We start from the raw sequence: 25542 nt of genomic DNA, 5'->3' as shown, positions 1-25542 counted from the left end.
GAGGGGGGAAAATGAAAGCCGTATTCTTGAAGTTTGTTATTTTCTCAGAGTGCTATTGTTTGCACACAAGGAATGCAAAATAATTTATGAACACAGGCTGTAAAAGTCAACAAGTAAGCTTTAAGTGGTTCAGAATGCTTGCATGTGAGTATTGCATAGCAGAGTGTTAGATGTGCTACACAAAGGAAAGGATGATCCCTTTTCTAGGTTTACCACCATAATCTGAATACTTGCTCCCCAAATATTTTTTGTATAGACTCTTTCAAAGTTAGCAAAAAGTGAGTAGTGAAAATGGAGGCTTAACTAGCAATAGAAATGTTGCTTTCTAAACAGACTGTTAGTATAAGAAACCAGGATGTGCTGTAATTGTTAAGGGCATTATGAGCAGGTCATATCAACCGATGGCTAAAGAAATGCTGTGTTGGAGCATACATCTGGGAATATTGCTACTGGTTCACTGTGTGGAACTGACATTATTGCTTAACCTCTTTGAATTTACATTTTCCTCTCTGGGATTAACAAATATTTACCTACCTTTAAAAAGTACCTTCTGTTCTTCAGAGAAATGCTGAATAAATACAGGGTAGCATTATCATCAGCAGCAGGTAATCCTGTTAATCTAACATGCACCCTATGGGTATGCTGAATATGTTCCGTGCCACTTGATCATTGTAGTCAGATTAACAAAGGATATTACAGGGATTAACTCTTAAGTAATGGCTGCAGCTGCCCACCATGTGTGCCTACTATAGCCCAAACCCAGGGTTTGAAATCCTCTTGCCTATTGTGAATAGAAGGAATGCACTTGACTTCTGCAGAACCAGTTTTCCATTCGAAAGACCAACATTTTGACCCAGTTGTTACCAGTAAGAGGTTTGTAACACAACCTCTTGCACAGTGCTCTGATAGCTGCTGTGCTGCTGGCACCAGGGAAGACAACTTCAGTGCTCAGGCAGCTTCAGGCCTCTGCCTACCACACCAGTTCTGCAGAGTTGTTGTAAGGCTAAAACTATCTCGTGTCCCACTGCGTTGTAGCAGGCACAGCTCAGTCATGTCTAGACTACTTTATTAGCTGGACACAAGGCCCTCCCCAGCGTAATGCAACTTCAAAGTTGTCTCTGCTCTGAGCTAGAGGCTGGATCTGAGGACCGCCACAGGCTACTTGCAACCTAAATTATGCAGTCATTCTACAAAGTCAGGTGTAGCCTCAGCAGCATGGAGCTCAGCATGAACTGAAAATTGCTCCCTGGCTGCTGAGAACATGTGTAGCTGTCTCAGAGCGAGCTCTGTGTTGCTACAGCAACACCTTTATCAGTGCCCTAAATGCTTTCAGGGTAGTTCTGTGAAGACCATGTGATTTGCTGGCACACTTCTCACGGGACATAGATATACCTCTACAATCCTGCTGTTGGCAGTGCTATTCACTTAATTCATTTTGTCCATTTCATTTCAGTAGCACTTGGAGAATCTCAGAGCTGTAATAGACCGTGAAAAAGTTTTCAACTGAGGATGGCTGAAATGGGGTCTGAAGGGGGAGAGAGCACAGAAAGCACCCAATCACCTGCATACATTGCAATCAAGAGTGTCTTACTGGAGTGTGAAGAGAGAGAGAGGAAGAATATTTGCTTGCAAATGCTTCACTTAGCTGAGGGTTGGAACTTGCAGTCTTCCAGTTGGAGACTGATATGGAAAATGGAGATCAGGCAAAGAGGTGCCTTTTTAAAAAATTGTTTAAAAACTGTTGGCTGTTGACTTTTTTTCTCTCTTCCTTTATAGAATAGTTTGTGGTATTGAAGTATAGACTTCTGAGAGTCTTTATTTCCATTTTCACCTGTAGCCTTTTCATATCTGCTAAGCAGTTGGACTAGATCACTATTTCTGGGGAAAGACTACTGGTGCTTTCCTGTCAAACACGCATCATTCAGAAACGTGTTGGAGTGTTATCACTTCCCAGTAGCCAGTGCTGGGAGTGCTCTGGCTGCTGTTCCCGCACCGCTCACTCTGACCTTTGCAAGCTGTAAGCAGATGCTAGCCAAGAAACCATTATCTGGTCTCATTAATAGTGGCATTAAAGTGGGATATTCTAGGTCTTCCAAAGCAGTATTTATGGGGGTGAGGTCCTCCATAAATAGCTTACAGAAAGTAGCTTGAAAACTCTTATCACAGTGGGTGTATTTTTCCTTTGTCTTTTTTCTGAAACCTCTTAAGTTTTTTGGGTCCCACTTTTTTTCCCATTTCAGTTTTGGAGCTTAGACTTTTTTGTCCCTGTCAAGACAATTCATCCCTGTTCTTACTGCCACATAATGAGAGAAGCAGGATGGTACTGCAAAATTTTCATGTACCCTGACTGCAGGGAAAAAATTTAGTTATATAACTTGTTCATATAAAGAGGCATATTTTCCCTGACATCCTTTTAACTTCTCCCAGAAGTAATAGAACTGGAACTAGCTTAGCGTGGTGGAATTTCATGTCCATGACTATATGTGGTATGAGAATCTATGTCTTTAATGTGCTCTGGGCTTTGACACACAGCATTTCTCTTTGCATATATAAATGAGAGAAAGCAGTTATAAAGCAGTGGGGTGGTTTGCACACCTTGAGAGGAACAGAACAGGACACACAAGGGAGAGTCAGGCATATTGTGGTGTATGGGAGTAGGAGGAAAGCCCTGGTAGAGTATGGGAAAACCCCTGGAGAAATGAGCGCACTCACAGTGAGGTTGCTGCTCACCTGCAAGTACTTCTGAGCAGCTCCCAGGGGAAGGAATCTTTGCCAGGTGTGCCAGTGCAGCTAGTTTCCTTCTGCCTCTCTTGGGGCTCTGCACAGAATTGAAAGCTGTAGTTGCCACATCCTGGTTTGTGCTGGGATTTAAATTGATCCTGAAGGTCAACAGAAGCTTTTTATTAAAACTTACTGCAAAGTAGCATTTATACAGTTATTGAAGCATGTTTTTACAGAGCCACAATAGTCTAGTAATTGCTTAGTAATTTCACCTATGTACAAGACACTGCTAAACAGAGCAGTGCCTGCAATACTGGATTGGTTGCTTAAAGGCGGTTCAGCAAGGGGTGGTGAGGAAGCCCACTTTGCTTTCCTCTTACTGCCTTAAACTTTGTTTATTACATCAGTCCATGAAGGCAGCCTATCTCTATTAACTGCTTAGACCAGCCTGCATTGGTCCTTTAGCTTTCTTCTAACATAATTAGAGCTCTCCATAGCCTCCCTCACATTCCTTCCCTCTTTCCTTGAAGGCAACCACCTCCCTTCTTGAGAAAGGCCCTTTTCACTCATTATTTACAGCTTATTGTTATCTCTAGCATTCCCATCTGCATGGCGCCTCAGTGAAACCTCAAGGCCATGCTCAGACCATATTTCTCTGAACATCCCTCTTCAGCAAATGTCATGTTCACACTAGCACTTAATTACCTTCCTCCTTTCTCACTGTGTCTGCTTTGAGGGCATGAACATGGTGGAGTCACCCCGCAGTACAATTGTGCTGCAGTCACTGTTAAACACCGTACAGTAATAACATCCTTCCAATGCAGGAAGAGAAGAACCGATACACTGGGTCAAACCAAAGAAGAACTGATACACTGGGTCAGACCAAAGCTCTGTGCATCTTAGTGTCTCCTCCCTGGCAGTAGCTGGTAATTCAGGCCAAGAGAGACACACACTGGCAAATTTGAAGAGTAACTCTTCCCTGGTCTGGACCCAGTATGCATTGTCCACACCAGTTTGCCTAGAAAGCAGCCTTTTCCTTTTCCTTTTTCAGAATGATTAAATGTCCTCTTTTACAGGTTTGATCTTGCTGCTGTTTTCCAGTCTTGTGGGTATGCATTATTATTAGAAGTCACTATTGCAGTTCTTCTTTTAGAAGTTTCCTTTCCTTAACAGAGGGAATGTTTCTGTTATGTTTGCCTTCTGACTCCAGCAGACATTCAGAGAGCTAGTGTTCATGAAGAAAAAAAGCCTCAAGAGGAAAATGGTGAGGATCTCAACCTGCTGTGGGGAAATCCCAAGCTAACATTCTCCCAGCATCCAGCCAAGACATCTGAGCAGCATTTCTTCCTCTTTGTTTGCAGTCTTTGTCAAATATATGAGTAGGTTCTTGTTTGGCGGGGACAGGTGGAGAAATACTTCATAAAAGTAAGTGATTTGTATGTCACATCCTTAAGAGGAGACAGTATCTCTTCTTACCTGCTCTACTAGGAGGCTGTACAATTCGATCCAGAAGATCTCTCTTCCAACAATGTGTTTTCTGATCACCTTTTCCCCCCCTCCCCATTTTTAAAAATTTAACTGTTTCCTTTCTTTTTACATTTCTGTTGTAAGTTGTCCATGGCAGGGTGCTTAGGACATAAACAGGGACAGGGAGATCATTTGGAGACATGGAATAGACGTGATGGTTGTGCATGACTAGACTGAGGTGGAAAGATGGTAGCAGGTAAAAGGGGACAAGAAGATTAATCTCAGTGTCAGAAGTACTGCAATAATAGTGATAAATTATTGATGTATTTATTGGCATTTAAGGCTGAAAAAGTAAGTTCCAGTCTAAGATATAGTCCTTTTTTCATTAATCTGTAAAATGCTGCAATCCAAGCTTTTTCTTCAGTCTGAAGTAATAGAATGGAAAATATGCTGAATTGGGATAATTTCCCATGGAGCTGGAGGATCTGCAGATGCCTCACAGCCACTACTGAATTAATCTAACACACATGGATTTATTCCGAGGCAGAGGCATCTTGTAACATCTACGTTACAAAAGGGGATATGGGAAGTAAAGAACAAACTTCTCAGAAGACACTTTTGATGCACAACTTTAGGTATTCAGAGCTTAATATTTGAAGATTCTGAGTATCACTGACTGATCTTGTGCTGTATAATTTTGTGTTAGAAAACTTGGCTATCCCATTTAGGTGACCCAAAGCCAAACCATACATTCAGGCATGCTGATCTCTATGTTCTCCTCAAGTTCATGTAGTGAGTCACTGAGAATGAAGAGTGCTACTCAGCAGTCACAGTTCCCAGCTCAAATGCCAGACCACACCACTTTGGAGTCTAAGTAGGCATTTCTTAATCTCTCTTTGCTGATGGCCATAGTTCTGAAGCAAGCAATTCAATAGTAGAGATGGAAATGGCAGCCAGGAAATGGTGACTGTCTCCACATGCTTAGACAATACTGCCTGTAGAGTAGGATTAATCTTTCATGTCTAGTCCGTATCTGTTAGCAAAGTTGTAATTTTAGAATTTGACTTTTTCATTACTGTATTCTGGAGCTTCATTCTTCTTGGATTTTTTTCTCTAAATGTACATGTTGTCTTCTTAGGTATTTGTTAATTTGTTTTTTCTTTTGCTTGCCAAGTAGAAGTCAAGACATAAATGGAAGAAGTCACCTATTCTCTTTCTGTGGGTGGAAGACCAAACATTTTGCTTCCAAGAGGCTGAGCATATATATCTATATATGTGTGTGTATATTCCTTGATGTGATGTAGAAGATCGATTTCTTGATCAAACTATCTTTCTTCTCCTGGTACTTTTTAGGTACTGTAAAAACACTATAGAATATAGTATTATTATAGTAATATATGCCCTGCTGCTATCGCATGTGTTTGGGGTTTTTTATTTAATTTTGTTACTTTGTTTTCTCCACATGAACTTCAGCACCTAAATGCCACTTCTGGTTTCCTGTCAGATATTTCTCTGTACCTGGGGATATTTCCTAGCTAGGTTGTCTGTTCACATCAAGCTGTTATGAAATGCCTCTCATGTCAGTTTGATATGTCACAGGACATGCCTTCTTGACAGGAGTTGTCCCTCTCTCTGCACTTGCTGCTTCCTGACCTTTTCTACATTGGGTAGCAGTATGTACAGGTGTGGCAGTCAGAAGTGACCACGTTGCTCTTCAGCGACAGCTTGATCTCCTTGGACCAGCTGGCATACTTGAGGGTGTTGTAGTGTCCTCATGAGCCAGCACTGAATGGCTGATGGTGGCAATCATGATGGTGCAGCAGTTGTCACTGATGGAGTCCTTGAGCAGGTGGGGGAGCTTGCTGTCCCGGTACTGGATCTTATAATAGAATCATAAAAAGCCAGGTTGGAAGGGACCTCAAGGATCATCTGGTCCAACCTTTCTAGTTACTACTATCGTTTATATGAGGTGGCTCAGCCCCCTGTCAAGCTGAGACTTAAAACTGTCCAGTGTGGGGGAATCTACCACTACCCTTGGGAGACTATTCCAATGTTGGACTGTCCTCATGGTGAAAAATGTACCTCTTGTGTCCAATTGGAATTGTCCCAGGAGCAACCTGTGCCCATTACCCCTTGTCTTTTCCATGGGACTCCTTGTAAATAGGGAGTCTCCATCTTCTTGGTAGCCACCCTTTGAGTACTGGAACATGATAATAAGATCTCCCTGAAGCCTTCTTTTCTCAAAACTGAACAAACCCAGTTTTTTCAGCCTCTCCTCATATGGCAGGTGATCATCCTTGTGGCCCTTCTCTGGCCCCTCTCTAGCCTGTCCACGTCCTAGGAGGAACTATTTACTATCACCCTCTGGGTAGGGTCTGTCAGCCAGTTCCCCACCCACTGCACAGACCACTTGTCAAGGCCATAACAAGTCAGTTTCTCCAGGAGGAGGCTGTGGGGGACTGTATCAAAAGCTTTGGAGAAGTCCAGGTAAATGATGTCCATCACTTGCCCTGCATCAATCAGGCAGGTTACTTTGTCATAGAAGGCGATCAGGTTTGTCAACTTTTCTTTTTGTTCTTGGCATCAGCCAGGGCATTGATGATGTTGATGAGGGCCAGCAGGGAGCAGTTGGTGTTGGCCCCCTCCCACAGCTGATTCCCCTTGGTGTTGGTGACCGAGGCTCATTTTGAGCCTGCCAGGTTGATCAAGCTCATCTTGGCCACCTGCAGATCCTGAGTGAGGTCACCAGCACCATACTGCTGCTTCACATAGACCTGGAACATGGTGTGGGAGCAGGATGAGGTAATGTTGGTGTGGGTGGGATGCTGCATCCAGTTTTTGTTGCCATTGGCCAACATCTCCAGGAGCTGCTCTGCTGAGGTGGGCTGGAGGAGGGAGAGGCCCTGACGCACCACTCCTTTCTCAGCATCCTCCTGGATGGCCAGAGGGCCCTTGGGCTCCAGCGGGTTATGAATATGTTTGATGTAGACCTCCTGGTAGGAGACAAGGACTTCAGAGCTCTTCTCCCCCTTCCTGGCCTCAATTCTCTTACATGGTGAGGTACATGATGCCAGGGCTTTTCTCCAAGCCAAGCATGGTGTAGGTTTTTTCTGCTCCTGTCGTGCCATAGGTGAACACAGAGCAGTTGTAGCCCTTGAGGACACTGTCCAAAGAGCCTGCAGGTGGTGTCCTGGAACACCCCCTCCTGCATGGCCCCCTCCCGGAGAAGCCAGTTGAAGATGAACTTCTGGCCCTTGCCCTGGTGCTTGGGCCCACGGGGGGCAGCAGCCTGCCGGGCGGGGGGGAGGTGCGCTGGGCTCCTCGGGGTTGAAGACAAGGATGTGCTGGTCCAGGAGGTGCAGGAGGAGCGCCCGACCTGCTCCCGCTCACAGGGGCTGGGGGGGCCACACAGGCACCACAACGGGCGGGGGCTGGGCGCCGTGGGAGCGGGGAGCAGCTGGGTGCGGGGCAGGGAGCTGCCGGGGGGCACGGTGCTGCCGGGGGGGCACGGTACCGCTGGAGAGCGCAGGACCGCCGGAGCGCACGGTGCCAGACTGGGTCAGGTGGTTTAATAGCAAAGGAAAGGCTTTCTTCAAGCAAAGCTTTTATCCAGGATGCTAGGGATGTCAGATGCCAAGCTTACAGGGCTGTATGACTGCTGTCCTCAGACACAGCCCAGTGACAGTAGGTAGGGGGCATTGTCACCCTTCCACTGATGGCTCAGTAGAGCGGAGTTTCTCCCCTTCACCCTCAGTTTACCTGATAGCTATTTCAGTAAAGCTCCCTGCACTCGCACTGACAGGCTCACCAGGCTCTCTCGTTTACTGTCAGTGTGCATTTGATGCTTAGGATCAATCAACAGTCATGAGGTGGTGATTATGTCACTTGTGTACAAAGCCCCAGCACAAGAGGGGTCCACATCCTGCTTACCCCTGTCAGAGAGAGCTGCCAAGCAGAAGATATCTTCAAGCCTTTCTGAAGGTTGCTGATCAGAAAAAAAAGCTACAGGTCAGCAGTGATGGCAACTAGCAGGAAGTGCAGGGAACACAGTGAACTGGAAGAGGCTGGAAGGAGCCAAGAGGGCACAAGACTGAGTTGTGCTTTGGCACTAAAATGTTTTATTGCAGCTTTGGCTGTTGTCTTCTGTGTTGTCTCTGGGATCTTTTCCTATGCTTGAAATATGCAGCAGGTGCTGCAGGTTCTGTGTGCTGTGGTGATTACACAAATACTGGTGCGGAGAGATCTGTGCCTTGTACTTGATGATATCACATCGTTGACTCTAAAGAATGTTGTGAGGTGTCTGCCAAGATGCAGTCTAAAATCTCACACTAAATAATCCTCATATATGAGGAATCTTGGATAACAGATTTTCAAGTACCTGTTTGGCTGTGATATACAAGCAAGACAGCCCCAGGATGATCCACTGCCTTAGAGTTTTGGCTAGATGGCCTAGTGGCTTATTTTGGAGGGAAGGCAATTCTACCAGAGAGCAATCTTGCCTGGAGAAGACGCTAATTTACACTTGCTTATTGCAACAGAACACCCAGTCCTGTCTTTGTGGTGCCTGTGCAGCAGGCAGAATGCTGCCACTGTAGGCTTTTGTAGTCTCTGAGGCAGGAATGTTTGGTGGTGACCTTAGTGACAGCTCATATGGTTTCACTAAAGGCAAATCATGCCTGACCAATTTGGTGGCCTTCTATGACAAGGCTACAGAGATGGTGGATAGTGGCAGAGCAACTGATGTCATCTATCTGGATTTGTGCAAGGCATTTGACACTGTCCCACGTGACGTCCTAGTCTCCAAACTGACAAGACATGGATTTGCCAGATGGACCACTCAGTGGGTAAGTAATTGCTGGATGGCCACACCCAGAGAGTTGTGGTCAAGGGTTCAGTGTCCTATTGGAGGCAAGTGACAAGTGGTGTCCCTCAGGGGTCAGTATTGGGACCAATGCTGTTCAACATCTTTGTTGGAGACATGGACAGTGGGATTGGGTGTATCCTCAGCAAGTTTGCTGATGATACCAAGCTGTGTGGTGTGGTTGACACCCTAGAGGGAAGGGATGCCATCCAGAGGGACCTCGGAGAGGTGGGCCAATATGCCAACCTCATGAAGTTCAACAAGGCCAAGTGCAGGATCCTGCACCTGGGTCAGCACAACCCCAGGCACAAATACAGGTTGGGGGGAGAATGGCTGGAGAGCAGTGCTGAGGAGAAGGACTTGGGGGTGGTAGTTGATGAGAAGCTCATGAGTCACTGGCGTGCGCTGGAGCCCAGGGAGCCAATTGTGTCCTGGGCTGCATCAAAATAAGTGTGGCCGGCAGGGCCAGGGAGGGGATTCTGCCCCTCTGCTCTGCTCTGGTGAGACCCCACCTGGAATACTGTGTACAGCTCTGGTGCCCTTGCAACAAGATATGGACCTGTTGGAGAAGGTCCAGATGATCCAAGGGCTGGAGCAGCTCTGCTATGAAGACAGGCTGAGAGAGTTGGGGCTGTTCAGCCTGGAGAAGAGAAGGCTCCAGAGACACCTTAGAGCACCTTCCAGAACCTGAAGGGTCTACAAGGAAAGCTGGGGAGGGGCTTTTCACCAGAGAGGGCAGTGATAGGACAAGGGCTCATGTGCAGCCTGGTCTAGTGGGAGGTGTCCCTGCTATAAGCAGGGAGGTTAGAACCTGATGATCTTTAAGGTCCCTTCCAACCTTAACCATTCTATGATTCTATGACCCCGTCGGCCCCCAGCGGTAGTTCATGGCCTTTCTGTAACCAGAAAGTACCGGTGGCTTTCGCAGAAATGCTGCTATAACCCAGGGAGGTGGTTGAGGAGGTAACAGCTTTTGACAGGTCACAGCGTGAGGTGGAAGTTCCCTCTGGTGGAGGAACAGACCCACTACAGAGAGAAGATCAATGCGGCGGTGTAGGTACTCTAGAGGATGATTTTTAAAGGTGCTGACCTTTAACTACACGTGTGTCTTTGGCTGAAATGGGTGCTGTCAGAAAGCCTGCAGAACAAAAGATGATCCTGTTATAGAGGACTTGGAACTGAGTACAAGAAAGGTGTTAGGTAAGGGCTGGATGTTGGATGATGAGCATCTTCCTGTGGAAATGGATGGGAGCATGAGGTTGTCTGTGATCATCTGGGACTGGAGAGGTCTGTGATCAGATCCTAGCTCAGCTACCTCTGGGTTGAAATCTCCAGTCTCTTCCTAGAAGAGTTCCTCACAGATTACTTGTGATACTTTAGGAAACTGCAGCCTCTTACAGCTATGCTCTCTTAGAATGATGGGGAAAAATTGCTGCAGACAGACCATCCTAGAAAAGACCAATGTGTTGGGCATGGAGGCAGGGATCCTGCAGTGCAGCCAGGGTGCCCTAACACCAGGGCAACTGCCCTCCAAGTGAAGGATGGGGCTGGTCTCATGGTGGCAAGCTTGAGAGAGATCTAAGGATTGCCACAAGACTAAAGCACATCATGAATTCCCAGGGCACGTGTACTTCTGATGGAAGGAAAGGACCAAAGCAGTGGAGGATAATTTCTGACAGTCTCATCACATTTGGTATGTGCCAATGTAGTGAAGGAAAAGAAGAACCCAAAGGAAACTAAGGGAAGAACAACCTGCAGGTCAATCCAGTGCCCGTTCTGCATGTGGGCAAATTTTCCTTGTGGAAATTGGACTTGATAGCCATGAGACACCCTAGTGAAATTAACGTCGTAGAGACTGCTGGCTATTATCCACCAGCAGTGAAGGAATTCACCTGGACATGCTGCCAGGACCCTTGTCGGTTGTGCCTGCAAACTTGGGGCGTGGAGGGGGATCCCCTCTCTTCCTAGATATCCGAGAAGCCCACCAACACCGTGCCTTCGCTCTGCCCTTACATCGCTATGTCCTGGGGTTTCCTTCATGCTCGGCTCGGCTGCGGTGCTCCAGAAGCGCACGCGTTTCTGCCCGACCCCGCAGCGTGGGGAAGGGACCCCTGCCCGCCTGGCCGGGGGCTGTCACCCTCTGGGGAGGCCGGCGGGGTCTGCTGCTCCTCCTCCTCCTCCTCCCCCCCTCCGGCAGCGCGGAGCAGGGCGGGGGGCGGCCGGGCCCGGCTGCGCGTTGGCTGCGGGCGAAGCCGCCAGTGAGGCTGCGCTGAGGCTGCGGGGCCGGATGGCCGAGCCGCCCGCCCCGATCACTCGGGCGGAGGCCGGCGGCGGGCGAGGAGTCGGGGCCAGCCTTCCCTGCCGGGAGAGCCAGCGCCATGGTCTCATGGATCATCTCCAGGCTAGTGGTGTGAGTAGCTGCCGGCTGGCACCTGCACGCCTGTGCCCGCATGTCCGTGCGTGTCTGTCTGTCTGTCTGTCTGCGGTGTCCGCGCCTGCTGCCTTGTCCCGCTCGTCCCCGCTGTGAATAACGCGGTGGCGGCGGCGACTCGGCTAAATTTAGCAGGTTGTTGTTAGGGATGGTGCGCTCAGGCTGCTTGCAGGGTGACGGAGAAAATAGGTGGGTTCAACGGTATTTCCCGGCGTGGGAAAACGACCGAGGGGTTGGAGGGCAGCAAAGGCTGCCGAGCTGCACAGCGCAAGGTGACAGGGGAGGAGGGCGGCTGACACCGCCCGGCGACGAACCGGCTGGGGGTCAGGAACGGGGAATCGAGCCCCGGCGGGTGGGAAGATGGGCATGGATGGATGGATGGATGGATGGATGGATGGATGGATGGATGGATGGATGGATGGGGGGAGCGGCGCTTTGTTAGCGGGGCTCGGCGCGGCGGGCTGGGCCTGGGCAGGACGCCGGGGGAGGCGGCCGCGGGGTCTCCCCGCCGCTTTCTTCCCCCTTCTTTGCAACAGGAGTGGCAAATATTTCTTTCCCCTTTGCAACTTGCCGTTCCACCCTCTCAAAAGGTATTCTGGATTTCCTTTTAATCTGTCGGTCTGGGAGGAGAAGCGTCCAGGCTGTTTGTGCTTGTCCTACAGCTTGTCTGTAGCTGGAAGCACGATATAGGTGGGAGTACCTGTAGAAAATGCCCTGCAAGTGCTTCCCAGGCGACAGGGGAAAATGGAACAAGCTCGAGGTATTTGTTCATCTGCCCCACCGGAGAAGAGGTGCAGTGAGAAAAGGGCAATTTTGATGCCAGTAGGTAAATTCCAGGGAGGGGATGGGCAGTTCGTGCTTAAGGTGGGGCAGCAGAATGGCTGTCTCCCTCCAGGAAATGTGGTACACATTTGAATTCAACAAAGCATTTGCCACTCTTCTCTGTGTGGTACATATAGCTGCAGACTCAGGAGAACATCTGTTGTGCTCCTAAGTTATTGCAGAGGGTCTGCAAGGGCCTCTCACTTTCTTTGTCTGAAAGAATCGTGCCATGATGTTGCACCTTCAGCATAATTCCATAAAGGCATTTTCAAGGTCTCCTCTTTTGCCGTATGAGATGAAGCATCAAAAGGAAAACTCACCTTGATCTTAGCTATTTCTCCAGATCACTAAGACGCTGGGTGGTGGCTGTCAGATATGAAGATTTTGGGATGTTCCAGAGTTTAATTTAGCTCCTGGAGGTATATGAGCTGGATCCAGCTGCAGCTGTTGCTAGCCATTATTGGGTTTGCTCTTCATTCTGGGAAAGCCTGTTAAATGTTTAAATGATTTAATTTGAACAGTAGAACTGCAGTTATCTCTGACAGCAATGTGTGAGATGTAGCCTTCATTGTCCAAAGCTGCTTTTCTTTCCTCTCTAGTAGACTAATTTTCACTTTGAAAAAACCTGCCATCATGTAACCCAGCTAATCCTCAAGAACAAAGAATGTCCACAGAGAGGTGGTAGTTTAGCTCACTTGTCTCAGCACATGCACACACACATACAGGTGATTTCATCTAAGACACATGGAGTAGGTAAAAATCTGATAAGGACACAGCAATTGACATCTACAGTCTGGTAATTCACTGAACATACAAACCTTGCCATTCTCTTCAGCTTGCTCTGAGTAGCATGTCACAGTAAGAAATCAGCTGTGTGGAGGGTGGTACCAAGTATTTGTTACACTAGAATTCCAAAAGAAAATGTTAATCTGAATATGCAGTGTAAATAGGAATAATTTAGTAATTGTAGTAATAATAAAAAAATAATTTTGCAAGGAAACCTTAGAGCAAGCCAAGCTTCATCACCACTTTCTTTGCACTGGTATTTAGTATATATTATCTTTTGAGAATGTTTTGCACCAGGAGGTGCTGGTTTGTTACAAACCCATCAAGAGACTTGGACTCTGTACAGTGTTTCTTAAAATGCCATTTATTAGAACTTAACATTATAAAGAAAATGAGGAAAGTGTAAATAATTTTAGATCCCTTCAGATGCTGGGAACCCTGAGCTGTACAATATGAACAGCCCTCCAGTCTGGGTCCAGCATGCTGTGCAGATCTGTCTGTGGAAAGATTAGCTTACATTTTGGCCTTTTGAGACTCTTGCAGAATTATTTCTATGAAGAAAAAAAAAAAAAAAAAAGTCAATTCTATTAATCATTTCTCCTGTCAAATGAAAAGGATTTTCTCAAGAGAACTTGTTGCCATACTTTTAGATTAATGAAGACAAATAAGGACATGCAGGCAGTTTAATTGCTGGTGACCACTGTGAGCTTCCTACAGGCTCCTGTCTTAAAATTAACCAGCTGAGCTGGTCCTGCATCCAAGGCACAAGAGCCAGAAGGCCAAGGAATATGTACAGCACAAGCCTGCACCCACTCAAGTTAACTATTAGGTGCATCACTCACTCCCTGGTGTACAGTGGTCTTCATCTTAGGATCATGACAAAGATTTAATCTATCTAATCTGGCTTCTCCATCTTGTTACGAATCACTCGTTGATCCATCAGTACAGATAGCTGTGTTCTAATTGGAATTGTCATCTGGTTGGGCTTTTTTCCCCCCTGGTTGTGCCTGTTCACTTGCTTTTTTTTCCCCTCAAATCTTATTAGCAGATAAGGATTATGAAAAAAGTGGTGTGGAGTGGTCACACTGTGAATATTGCTTTGTGATCTTCAGACTTCTGCTGGTCTCTTTGGGGGTTATGTCTGAGATGACTCAGCTAACAGAATGGGCTTTAAAACAAAAAGCAAACCTTTGCTTTGGCACTTGGGTGCTTTCTTGGTTCCATTATCCCTGATTTGGTTGTCATTGTTTCTGTGCTGGCAATTTCTATTTCTAAAATGTTGCTGGAGAAGCGTGTGAGCACTTCTTACCCACTTCAGTGGGAAGTCAGGCAGCTAACTGCAAACCATCTCCTCCATCATTTCAGCTTCAGTGTTTGGACTTTGTTAATGCTCGTCTGGAGTGGTGGCTGGTTCTCTTCTGCCTACAGAGCTCTGTGCTGGTAACCTCCCAAAGGGAAATGACAGAAACTTAGAGCAGCACCTTATACTGCCAGAGCTATGCATTAAAGACAAAGAGTTGCCAGGATCTGCACTCAGTACTGTACAAATGCAAACCAAAAAGATAATCCTGTTCCTGGCTACCTGTCTCCTTTAAAAGTTCAGTGTTAATTCTTCTGTAGTCCAGGTAGTTCCTTCACTCACCTCAATGAGAACAGGGCCAGGATGTTCTTTTTCTCATGATAGTAGGTTACAGGTGAGTTTTCCACCAAGGTTGTCCATTATGACTTTAATGGTGATTGTTGCATCTTGGAGTTTTTTCTTGCTTTGTCCATCAGAGGACTTGGAATGGGGTATCTTGTTGGTTATGGGCTAATGACAACCCCTTTTTTATTCATCATCTCTTTGTACCTCTCAAAGGACATCCTGGAACATCTGTATTTCAGTTTCCTCATCTGTGAAGTGTGATGAATTGTGCTGAATGTATCTTCCCTGAGACACACCAGAAGGGATCAGTGTCGTGTCCCACCACCTACAGTTTATTGCTGTTCCTTTCAAAGGAGATTCTTTTTTGCTTCAAGTGGTAGAGGCCACTGTAGCAGAAGGACTTGGGATCTTTGTTATTCTGTTATTTCAGTCCAGTTCAACTACAGTGGACAGCTCAGGCAATCCTAGCTGGTTACTGGTCTCCTATACCTTTTGGATGTTGTCTAAAAGCATTTTGATGTTAAAAGTGGTATATAAAAATGCAGCCTATTGTATTTGCATGGAAATCCTTTTCTTTTCTCAGAAACATGTAACTTGCTTTTTGTGCTTGGGGCTATGCAGAACAAAATCCTAGGTTTTGGCTCCCAATTCTGGAAGTTAGGCACATCACACTGCTTGTTGAAAGCCCTTCAATCTGAAATACGTGGCAGAGGAAGGAGATATGTGGCTGGAGCAGACAGCTCGTCAACAGTTGAGATGATACTGTATGACTTAGGCATTTGAATTCCTGCTGTGAGGAGCTTAGAAGTGCATTGTGAATTATTATGAAATGGTTAAATATGTTCTTCATGATAAAACCCCAAAGCCTTAGTTCTGCTTTTTTTCCCCCCTGTATTTGTTTTCTTTTACATCAAAATATCAGTAATGGCCTGACTGATCTCTTATGGTTTGATGTGAAATGTTGTGGCAGCCTCAGATATGTTCACTGGGAATTCCATGCCCTTTGTGGAAGCAACAGGGATTTGGGGATTTATCAGAGACATCCTTTCTTCTGGCTGTGACTGGAGTTAGGGATGTCTGAACAAAACCAAAGAGAACCAAAGAATTCTTTAAGCTGATGAGTGAAATTTCCTTCCCTGTCACAATTTGTCAGCTTTCTCTTTCTTGGATGCTGTGATGTCACTTTAGCAAGGGTGTGTGAGATTGGCCACCCCCACCCTCAGCTGGTGTAAATCCGCAGTGCTGCTGAGTCAGATGTTGATTAAATCAACAAGACACTCCTTACATCAGCAGTGAATTTCCATTTTGGAGAAACTTAGCAAATCCTTCCTCCTCCTTTTTTTCATGTGTATGGGAAGCCTGAAGAGATTTATGAATGAAAAAAAAAAAAAAAAAAAAAAAGGGTTATGGAGATTATATGATTGTAGAAAAGGATAACTTGTATCATCTCTGCCAGAGGCAGAAACAGAGACAGGATCTGCTCAAGTGGGCGAGAGCTGTTCTCATGAAGGCGTAGCACAGCCCTGTGCTTTTGGTTGCTGAGATGTCAACATTAGCCTCTTGTCTGACATATGCCACATATGTGAAAGTCCTTCTGCACAGTCCGTGTTCCTTTCTTGCTGCTGGCAGGTAATGTGAAGGATTCTGGTATTTATTGGTCTGTACAGACCTCAACACCGTTGATGTGAAATTATGTGAAAATACAGCAATGGATCTAGTGTGGCTTGAACTCTAAGCTCAGCTTGTGGGATGAGTTTGCAATAGGCTTTTTTACATGCTCTGAAGCTGGGAAGTGGGAAGGCCAGACCAGCTGCCATAAGAATTCACTAAGAAATGTTACCTATACAGTAAGGTGGTGAAACAGGTCCTACAGTCTTGCACTGCTGCTCCCCCTCGCATGAAGTGGTGTCTGTGGCTGCCAGCTCAGTCCAGCATCCACCATGTGTATCTCTGCTGCAGCCTTTACAGCTCTGCTGAGGGGGCAGAACCTGTTGGTGACAGTAACTGACAGAGGAGCATCCAGCCGCAGGTGCAACATTTGCTTTGCCCTTCATGTGAAATGTGACCATGCTGATCCCACTGCAGGGGATAACACTGCTTGCTGCTTTGTCAACTGTGACCCAGATTTTCCTGCACAAGCACAGATGTGCTGGAAATGCTCTTAGCCCAAGTGGGGAAGGTTTTCTTGCATGCACATCACAGATGTTACTAGTCCTGGTTTGGTAAGGAAGGATGTTTTACCCAAGTAGAAGTTGTGGATTATAGTTATGGGGCTTTGCCTTTGCAGCTGCCTTAATACGGTATTTTTGCTTTTTTAGAACCCTTTCCATTTCACTGTATTAAAGCATTTAGAAGCATTAACTTAGTAAGTATTGTGCATGTAGAATGATTTTTACTGCTCTTTTACTGGTGAGAGCACCGAGGCACAGAGAGATCAAGTGGTGTGTCCAATACTCCAGAGAAAACCTCTGGTAACAAGTAATACTCCTTGATCAATAAATTAATGAAAGAAGATCTGGTCAAGGGACTTGGGCATTATGTTTGTGGTTTGTTTTATGAATTTGTGATGGGGGTGGGTGGATCTAGTGGGAAGTGTCTCTGCCCATTCTGGGGGGTTGGAACTAGATGATCTTTAAGGTCCCTTCTAACCCAAACCGTTCTAGGATTAAAAGTAGATGCTACCTGAAGCAGTCAAACAGCCAAAGGCTTAAATATTCTGAGTAATGACCCATTCTCTTTCAGTGCTGTTGTCAGTGTCATTGACAGCAGAACACAACAGCCAAACTGCCTAATTCAGGCTACTAAGTCATGCATTATGCTACCTAAAACTGGCTACTTAGTCTGAGCAGAGAGATTAGAGGCAAGTTACTCAACCTGTGCTCCACAGATGGTTGCCAGTCCACAAAACATCAGGCAGTCCAGGAGAACATTTTGGCACTAAAACAGACCTCTCATACAGACAGTTGTCATTTATGTACTAAGATTCAATCAGGTTATACCATTTTTTACTACATTTTTAGTTACAAGTTTTGTAATTTTAACTGCTGAACTGCAGTTTTGTAGGATACTATAACTTCTCAACATTTTACTGATTCCATGTGTCTTAGTTATCATCTATCCTTAAGCAACAGTGGGATATAGAATGACCTGTATGTATATTTCAGAGGGTCAGGTTGTCCAGTGATTAGGAAAGGTTGAGAAACACTCTTCTGTGCTTTTCTTGCAGTTAAGAGAGGGAGACATATCTCTAAGAAGCTTGCATTAAAAGTGTTGTGTAGAGAGCTGTTTGGTCAAGAAGAAGCCCTTGGTACAGAGAGGACAAAGGAGGTCATATAATCATGCCTCCTGCTTCTTGAGAAATTGCTTCTAGGTCCTAAGCAGTGCATTTGCCTTTCTGCTTCCATGCTTTCATCAGACAGGGGTGATATCTTGGGAACTTTCAGATTAATCATAAAAGTAGTTGAAGATCCAAGTGCTGCAGTATTGATCAGTTTGGAACCTATGTATGTCAAAATTTCTGTGTCCTCATTAGGCAGCTAGGATCTGAGTCTAGATTTCCTTTTGTCTGACTCTGCCCTTGACCTGATCAGGGACATTCAGCAGATTTCAGACAGACCTTGTAGATGGCTTAGTGGAGGGATGCATCCATGTAAGAAGGCTCTTTGCAAACAAAACACTAAGATGGCAAAATATCACTTGTAGTACTTGTGTTCTTGAAGTTGATCACATGCTACTTTTTGCAGAAGAAGGTGTCACATACTTCTGGTATCACTTGTATGCTATTTAGACTGTAAGCTTTTTTGGGCAGGAACTCTTATTTAGTATATTTTATTTTACAGCACCCTAGATAATGGGCTTTATTCCCTAGTTGGTTCTCCTAAGTTCTGTAGTAATAAAAAATAATATTTTAATAAATGCTACTCTGCCTTCTAGGTGAATCATTTATGAAACTGATCCTGTGCTCCTTGGTAATTTACTTGTAACGGTGTTTGCTGGTGCCATGTTCATGTTCTGTTTTGGCATTTCACATGTATGTGGTAAGACAAGATCCTTGCTCTGAGAAGCTTCTGATTTAAACTGATGAAATACAGGCAAAACAGATGGTGAGCAGAGTGGTGAGAAAAAACTAGAAGAAGTGACAAAACTGAAACTGTCTTTTATCTTTCCATAACTTGTGTGCTTCTGAAGAGAAGGACTGAGATAACGGGACATGCCTGGTCATTCTGCAGGCAGGATTAGACACATGGGTGGTACTTTCCCAAACTTCATACACAGAACCTCTCCATCTTTTGATACAAACTTCTGAGCAGGCATATCTTCTTAGCAGAGTACCCTGCTTTTTGTTTCTTGTAGACACATTTTGCAGGATTCAGAAGGGGAGGGATTCAGAAGGACAAGGGATTTTAATTTGAAAGGGTGATAAAGCAACAACCTGCAGGCTGATAAAAGCTGCCACACAGCCAGGAGGGCAAGGATGGTATTGAAGGAGAGAAGTTGGTTGTACAGTAAGTAGAAATGAAGAGCAAGGATTATGTTTCAGAAAGGACACACATTTATATGGAGGCAGAGGATTGGGTGTCAAGTTGGAGATTGATTCTTGGGAGCAACAGGGGACAGCTGGCTTGCTGTCGTGCTTAGAGAAGGTTTGTTTCTTCAAATGCTGCCTACTTGCTTGCAGTGTCCCTTGCTGCTAATGCACTAATTGCTAATTTATAAACAACAGCCAGTACCAAAGGAGGAATTGGTCAACTGATCAATAAAGCTGCAGTCCATCTTTTCCCCCTTCTCTCTCATGGAGCCAACTTCTGCTTTCCAAAATGGCAAATTTTGCAGGGCAACAAAACTAGCATTGAAGAACTTATTTGTGAGGAGCTAATACTTGTCAGGTCTGGAACTTGGGCTTTTTTGGACAGGTCCCAGGGATGCCAGGGCAACGTGTGTAGCCTGCCTTTGAGTCTCCCAAGCAATTCAATGCTATCAGCATCAACAAAGAGTTTCAGCTCCTGCTTGAGAAGTACTTCTATTCTGTTAAGTTCATGCTGTTGCTTCCTTTCATTCAACTCAGTTAAGCTTATTTATTCTATTTCTTGTTTCCAGCCTCTAAAGAAATGTTTTTAGAGGAAAGCCAAAACTTGCCTCATGCTTTGGAAGGGGACTTATGACCAATAACCAGCCTTGTACAAGGGAGGAGGGTAGGACTTGTGCTGCAGATTTTGCATGGGAATACCAAGAGCCTGGATTTAGCAGTACTGCAAACTCCTTGTGGGAAGAGGTCAAGTTATTTATTCTTTCTTAATTTGGTACCTGTAAAGTAGGCTTAGTAATAACTTCTGTCCATCCAAACTATCAGTTCTGCTTTACATGTGATAGCCTCTGATGTGGGCATGAGACACATTCTCTGGAGCAGAATTGGAGGGGCAATGTTAATACGGATTTTGAGCTGAAATTTCCAAGCCAGTGCTCAGAAGATCAGGGGTGCTCTGTAATGTTTTGCCATAGACTGGACTCTCTTGTGGCAGTGCTCTCCTGACTGTCAGTCCCTGAGAACACTCATACAGAAGTGAAACCAGGAATCTTAAGTGGCATATCATGAGCAATACCCTTCTAGGGAGGCTAGGTGGGAAGCACCTGGTCAAGATTGAGAGCGGAGCAATCACAGCAAGATGACCTTCTGCTGTCATCACAGCATTTCATGGCTACCTTTGTCTTGATGTCTTCAGCACAAATGCCCTAACACTTGCTGTGGGCACGTGGGGAGAGCAGCTTATCCAGGGTGCAGGTCACATCAAACAGATGCTGTGATGAGGGACTTGTTCTGCCTCGGGCAGCTCCCACAGGGCATCTCTGGGCTGTGTTCTGCTTTGGGCCTGTTGTGGATGAGCAGTTTGAGACTCTCCAGCCTCATCCTGCTTGAGGATGGGCTCAGCTTATCCTGCTGCCTCTTTTGCTGGGGATTTGGGAGGACATGTGTCTGTGCATGTCTAAACTTAGACCTATGAACCACCTGTATTATGTGACCCAAAAGAAACTATCCCATGTTATATCAGCCTGAATAACACCACCTGGCTCTTAAAAGCTACCTGCAAAATTCATGGTGACACTTGAAGGAGAAAGACAGATGCTGGAGCTGCCCTGAGGGTAACCCTAAATAGCTTTAGGTTTAGTGATTAATTTCATGGGAAAATATTGGATGGTTTCATTGGGCTTGCACATCTGGAGAACAAGTGCAAGACTGGTGGTTATATGGAAATGAATTTATAGTCCCTGTTTAGATTCCACTGAACCATGTGCCTCTGCAAAAAAACCCCACTATCCTAGCTGGGTTTTTTTTTTCTCTGGAAATCATATCTGAGAGGCCAGAGGTAGAGTGGGGACAGACACCAAATGACTCTTTCTCCCTTCCAGATGATCTATCAGGTCTGAGTTGAAGAGCATTGGCAGGGCAGCTTGGAGGCTGTTTGCATCTGTCCTGGCTTAATTGCACCAGTTTTGCAGCTGAACAAAGGATTCCACTTTCCAGGTTCATTGTTTTCACTCAGCTTGTAAGGATTTTGGTCAAATTGGGAGATGAAGCTGTTTAGAAAGAACATTAATAATTGAATTGAGATACTCAGGGGAATATACCCCATAAGGCTGGATTTGTGGAATTTAAGTAGATCATAATAATTTCCATGGCAACACACCCTGGTGTCCTATATACAGAAAGGGTCTTTCTTGTGGGATCACATGCAGGGAGGAAGCTGTTCTTTAACAGATACCTTAAAAAAACAGACATTGAAATGAGTACATAGTTTCCTGCATCAATGTTACTGGAGTTTTCTCATGTTTGTTATGTTGTGCTAACCTCTCTTCATAGCTATCAGACTGCAGTCAGTCAAACCGATGACTGACTCTAATGATTTAGGGAGAAACTGTGATCTAATGATCCTTTCTTGGGATATCTTGCTCTTGCAGATATATCTGTAGATGTATATAGCTCTGTCAGGTATCTGTAACAGGCTACTATGGTTGTCTTGAGCAGGTCCACTTGAACCTCTTTGCATTGCTGCCTGTTCCCTGTGTCTATGCTAGGAGTCTCCCACCTCAGAGCATCACAAGAAGCTTGTTTCATCAATATTTGGATAGCATTTTGAGAACCTTGTACAGGGTGCAACAGCTGACTTAGATGGAAATTTGTGATGATGGCCCAACACCTGAACACAGAGAGAGTTGATTAACCATACATTCACTTAGAAGATTTGGAGATGGATTCTTAAATCCAACATGAATTGCACCAACTCTTTTTCTCTAATCTAGCAAGGAAATAAAGATATCATTTTATGTGCTCAAATAAGACTTGCAGGCACTTTATCAGAGTTACAGAATCCCTGTGAAGTGAAAAGTGATCAACCAAAGAGAAAAAGTGAAATTTAATAGAAAAGTTCTTAATGTAATGTTCTAACCAAAAAATCCACACTATAAGGGGAGAAACATCAGTTCATATCTGGAGTAACTGCACCTTCTCTGTTTTGTCAGTGGAAGTAGGCTAAGTGGGGCATTGCCAGATTTTAACAAGAACTGCCACAAAAATGCCCACAGTCCTGGCTTGTGGTAAAGCTGAAGGATCAAAGGTGGATGTTCTGCAGGTAGAGGGAGTAAATAGCTGTGAAACACTGATTCAGTGCAACCTTCGATCATGTTCTAATCTCTAAGGCAATACCAGGGCTTCAAGTTATGTTCATAGAATCAGAGGACCTTAAAGATCATCAGGTTCCAACTTCCCTTCTATGCGCAGGGACACCTCCCACTAGACCAGGCTGCACAAACCCCATCCATACTGGCCTTGAACACCTCCGGGGATAGGGCTTCCACAGCCTCCCTGGGCAACCTGTTCCAGTGCCTTCCTACCCTCATGGTGAAGAATTTCTTCCTGATGTCTAACATAAATCTCCCCTCTTCCGGTTTAAAACCATTACCCCTTGTCCTATCACTGCCCTCTCTGGTGAAGAGCCCCTCCTCAGCTTTCCTGTAGGCCCTTCAGGTACTGGAAGGTGCTCTAAGGTCTCCCTGGAGCCTTCTCTTCTCCAGGCTGAACAGCCCCAACTCTCTCAGCCTGTCTTCATATCACCTGGTGCAGGTCTGCTGAAGTCAGTGAGTGGTGTAGATCTGCCCAGGTCAGGATCACAAGGTTTGTGTTTGTAGCCCAGAATGGTGAGGGCTTGTAGAAGGTGCCAGCTGGATCCTAGAAAATTGAGTATTACAGGACAGCAGTTGGCCAGTTCAAGACACCAGAGAACTTCTGTTCCTTATGAGCCTCAAGCTAAACTGTCCTTTGAGGAGTGACAGATTGAGGATAGAGGGCTCACAAAGACATGATTCTGTCAGGACAGTTATTTTGTCCCTTCTTTCATTTTGGTGCTGGGAATTTTATGACTAGATTGGAATATGGCTTTACTTGCACTTCAGCAGCCAAAGCCAATCAAATGATGACACCAAGCTGGGAGGAGTGGCTGACACACCAGAAGGCTGTGCTGCCATTCAGAGAGACTTAGACAGGCTGGAGACTTGGGCGGGGAAAAACCTGATGAAGTTTAACAAGGGCAAGTGTAGAGTTTTGCATTTGGGGAAGAAAAATGTCATGCACCAGTACAGGTTGGGGGCTGACCTGCTGGAGAGCAGTGTAGGTGAAAGGGATCTGGGGGTCCTGGTAGACAGGAGGATGACCATGAGCCAGCAGTGTGCCCTTGTGGCTAAGAAGGCCAGTAGCATCCTGGGGTGTATTAGAAAGGGTGTGGTTAGTAGGTCAAGAGAGGTTCTCCTCCCCCTCTATTCTGCATTGGTGAGGCCGCATCTGGAGTATTGTGTCCAGTTCTGGGCCCCTCAGTTCAAGAAGGACAGGGAAGTGCTTGAAAGAGTCCAGCGCAGAGCCACAAAGATGATGAAGGGAGTGGAACATCTCCCTTATGAGGAAAGGCTGAGGGAGCTGGGTCTCTTTAGTTTGGAGAAAAGGAGACTGAGGGGTGACCTCATCAATGTTTACAAATACGTAAAGGGTGAGTGTCAAGAAGATGGAGTTAAGCTTTTTTCAGTGATGACCAGTGATAGGACAAGGAGTAATGGATACAAATTGGAGCATAGGAGGTTTAAGGTGAATATCAGAAAAAAATTTTTTACTGTGAGAGTGACAGAGCACTGGAACAGGCTGCCCAGGGAGGTTGTGGAGTCTCCTTCTCTGGAGACATTCAAAACCCACCTGGATGCGTTCTTGTGTGATGTGCTCTAGGTGACCCTGCTCTGGCGGGGGGGTTGGACTAGATGATCTTTCCAGGTCCCTTCCAACCCCTATGATTCTATGATTCTATGATTCTATGAAATGGGTCATCCCAAAGCCGGTAATCAAAATATGTCTGACCTCAGCTCTGGAGCTTTCTGTTGAGCTTCACCATTGAGCTTCTTTCTACTAAGTGTTGATAGCCACTGAAAGCTGAGGATGAAGAGCATGACAACCTTCTCTTTACAGTCTAAAGAACCCTAATGCCTTTTTGCAGACCACCCAAGCGTGTATATTTTAAAAGCTACTTTAATTGTGTCAGACAGGGAGAAACTGTCATCTCTTATGCTTTGTCCCTGCACCCTTAAGTGAAGATCTGTTACAGAGGGCGCTGGACATGGCAGCCCGGTGACTAACCCCAGTATCCCTGATCCTGGCTATCTTAAATCCCTTTCAGTGCTGCTTTGCAGGCTTTCCAGAACTGGCAATCCCAAGCCGTTTCCAGGGCCCAAGGGGACGTGACATACATGACTGATGAGACAGACCCTATGCATATTTCCACACATTTTTCCTAGATCACTACAGAATGAACAGTGGTGGTTAAGAGGCTGCACACAGCTTGAGAGAAAGATCTTGCCTGCTGTCCAGGAGGCAGGACATGCATTTCAAGTACAGAAATACTATTCCAGATTTTGCATGATGCTGGAAACTGAACCAGTCTTCTTTCCTTGTGGTTTGTGTATGATTCATAGTTAATCTCGTGTACACCCACTCTGTAAAATCTCCTTATTTTTAATTTTTTTTTCCTTTTCCCTTCTCTCTCTAGGATTTACTTATGGATTAGGTATTTTTCCTCTCTTTGCTATAGTGTGTTTTGAGGTGTTTGCATTCAGATGCTATACAGCTACTGAAATAGCTCAGCGTTCTTTTTCAACTATTATTCTGCTGATACTCGGCTGTAACAAATCAGATCCCTATTCAAATACTATTGTGTTTTAGGTATATTCTTGAAACCAAGAAACCCCACTCTGGCCAGTCACTCCATAAATGTGGGAAGTCTGTGGAGACACGGATCTCAAGGCACATTTTATACAGCTACATGTTGTGTTTGAAACAATTAACCATTTCATTTCAAAATAGCAGTGCTTTGTTTCTGGAAAGTGGCCCTTGCAACGCTGTCATTCTTCTGTGTGTATCTTCTTGCCTGGGAAGGAGGACAAACACTGGACTGTGGCATTTAAACCACAGCGTTACAATGCATAAGAAGTAATGGAAAAGCATACATAAGATAGCAGGCAGTGTGGGCGTTCCCACAAAATGTACAAGCTGCCTTCTATAGCAGCTGCTTGCTTAGAAATCTCCATCATGGACTTGGAAGCATTTGCTGTCTTTCCCTTTGCTTTCCTCTAAAGTTATTTCTGTGAAGTCTCCACCTGGCTTCTAAGCCTCAGTTTGTATTTCATTTTATATTTTGAGTAGCTGCCAGCTGCAAGTTATATGTGCGTAAGAGAAGGTGAGAAGGGAAAAGAGGTGAAATCACTAAGCCAAAAGAAAGAGAA

At 45.4% G+C, this 25542-nt stretch overlaps 1 protein-coding gene and 1 pseudogene across 5 annotated transcripts in view; one reads left to right on the top strand and one right to left on the bottom strand.

Annotated features, from left to right (window-relative positions):
- Positions 1-6746: 6746 nt before the first annotated feature.
- On the bottom strand, positions 6747-7887 carry LOC127384224 (kinesin-like protein KIF18B; annotated as a pseudogene).
- A 3423-nt stretch (positions 7888-11310) lies between these two features.
- REEP1 (receptor accessory protein 1) overlaps positions 11311-25542 on the top strand; it is a 71293-nt gene continuing 57061 nt past the window's right edge. For 3 of the 5 annotated variants that reach the window (XM_051619554.1, XM_051619557.1, XM_051619556.1), the window contains exon 1: positions 11311-11459. In XM_051619554.1, the coding sequence (XP_051475514.1) occupies positions 11428-11459 (32 nt within the window). In that variant the 5' untranslated portion in view covers positions 11311-11427. The remainder of the gene's footprint in view (positions 11460-25542) is intronic. The other 2 variants (XM_051619555.1, XM_051619559.1) reach the window with 1 other exon arrangement.

Source organism: Apus apus, chromosome 4 (genome assembly GCF_020740795.1).
Source record: "Apus apus isolate bApuApu2 chromosome 4, bApuApu2.pri.cur, whole genome shotgun sequence".
In the NCBI taxonomy this organism is placed as follows: domain Eukaryota; kingdom Metazoa; phylum Chordata; class Aves; order Apodiformes; family Apodidae; genus Apus; species Apus apus.
Note: the sequence above shows the minus strand (reverse complement) of the source record. Positions and strands in the feature narration are given on the sequence as shown.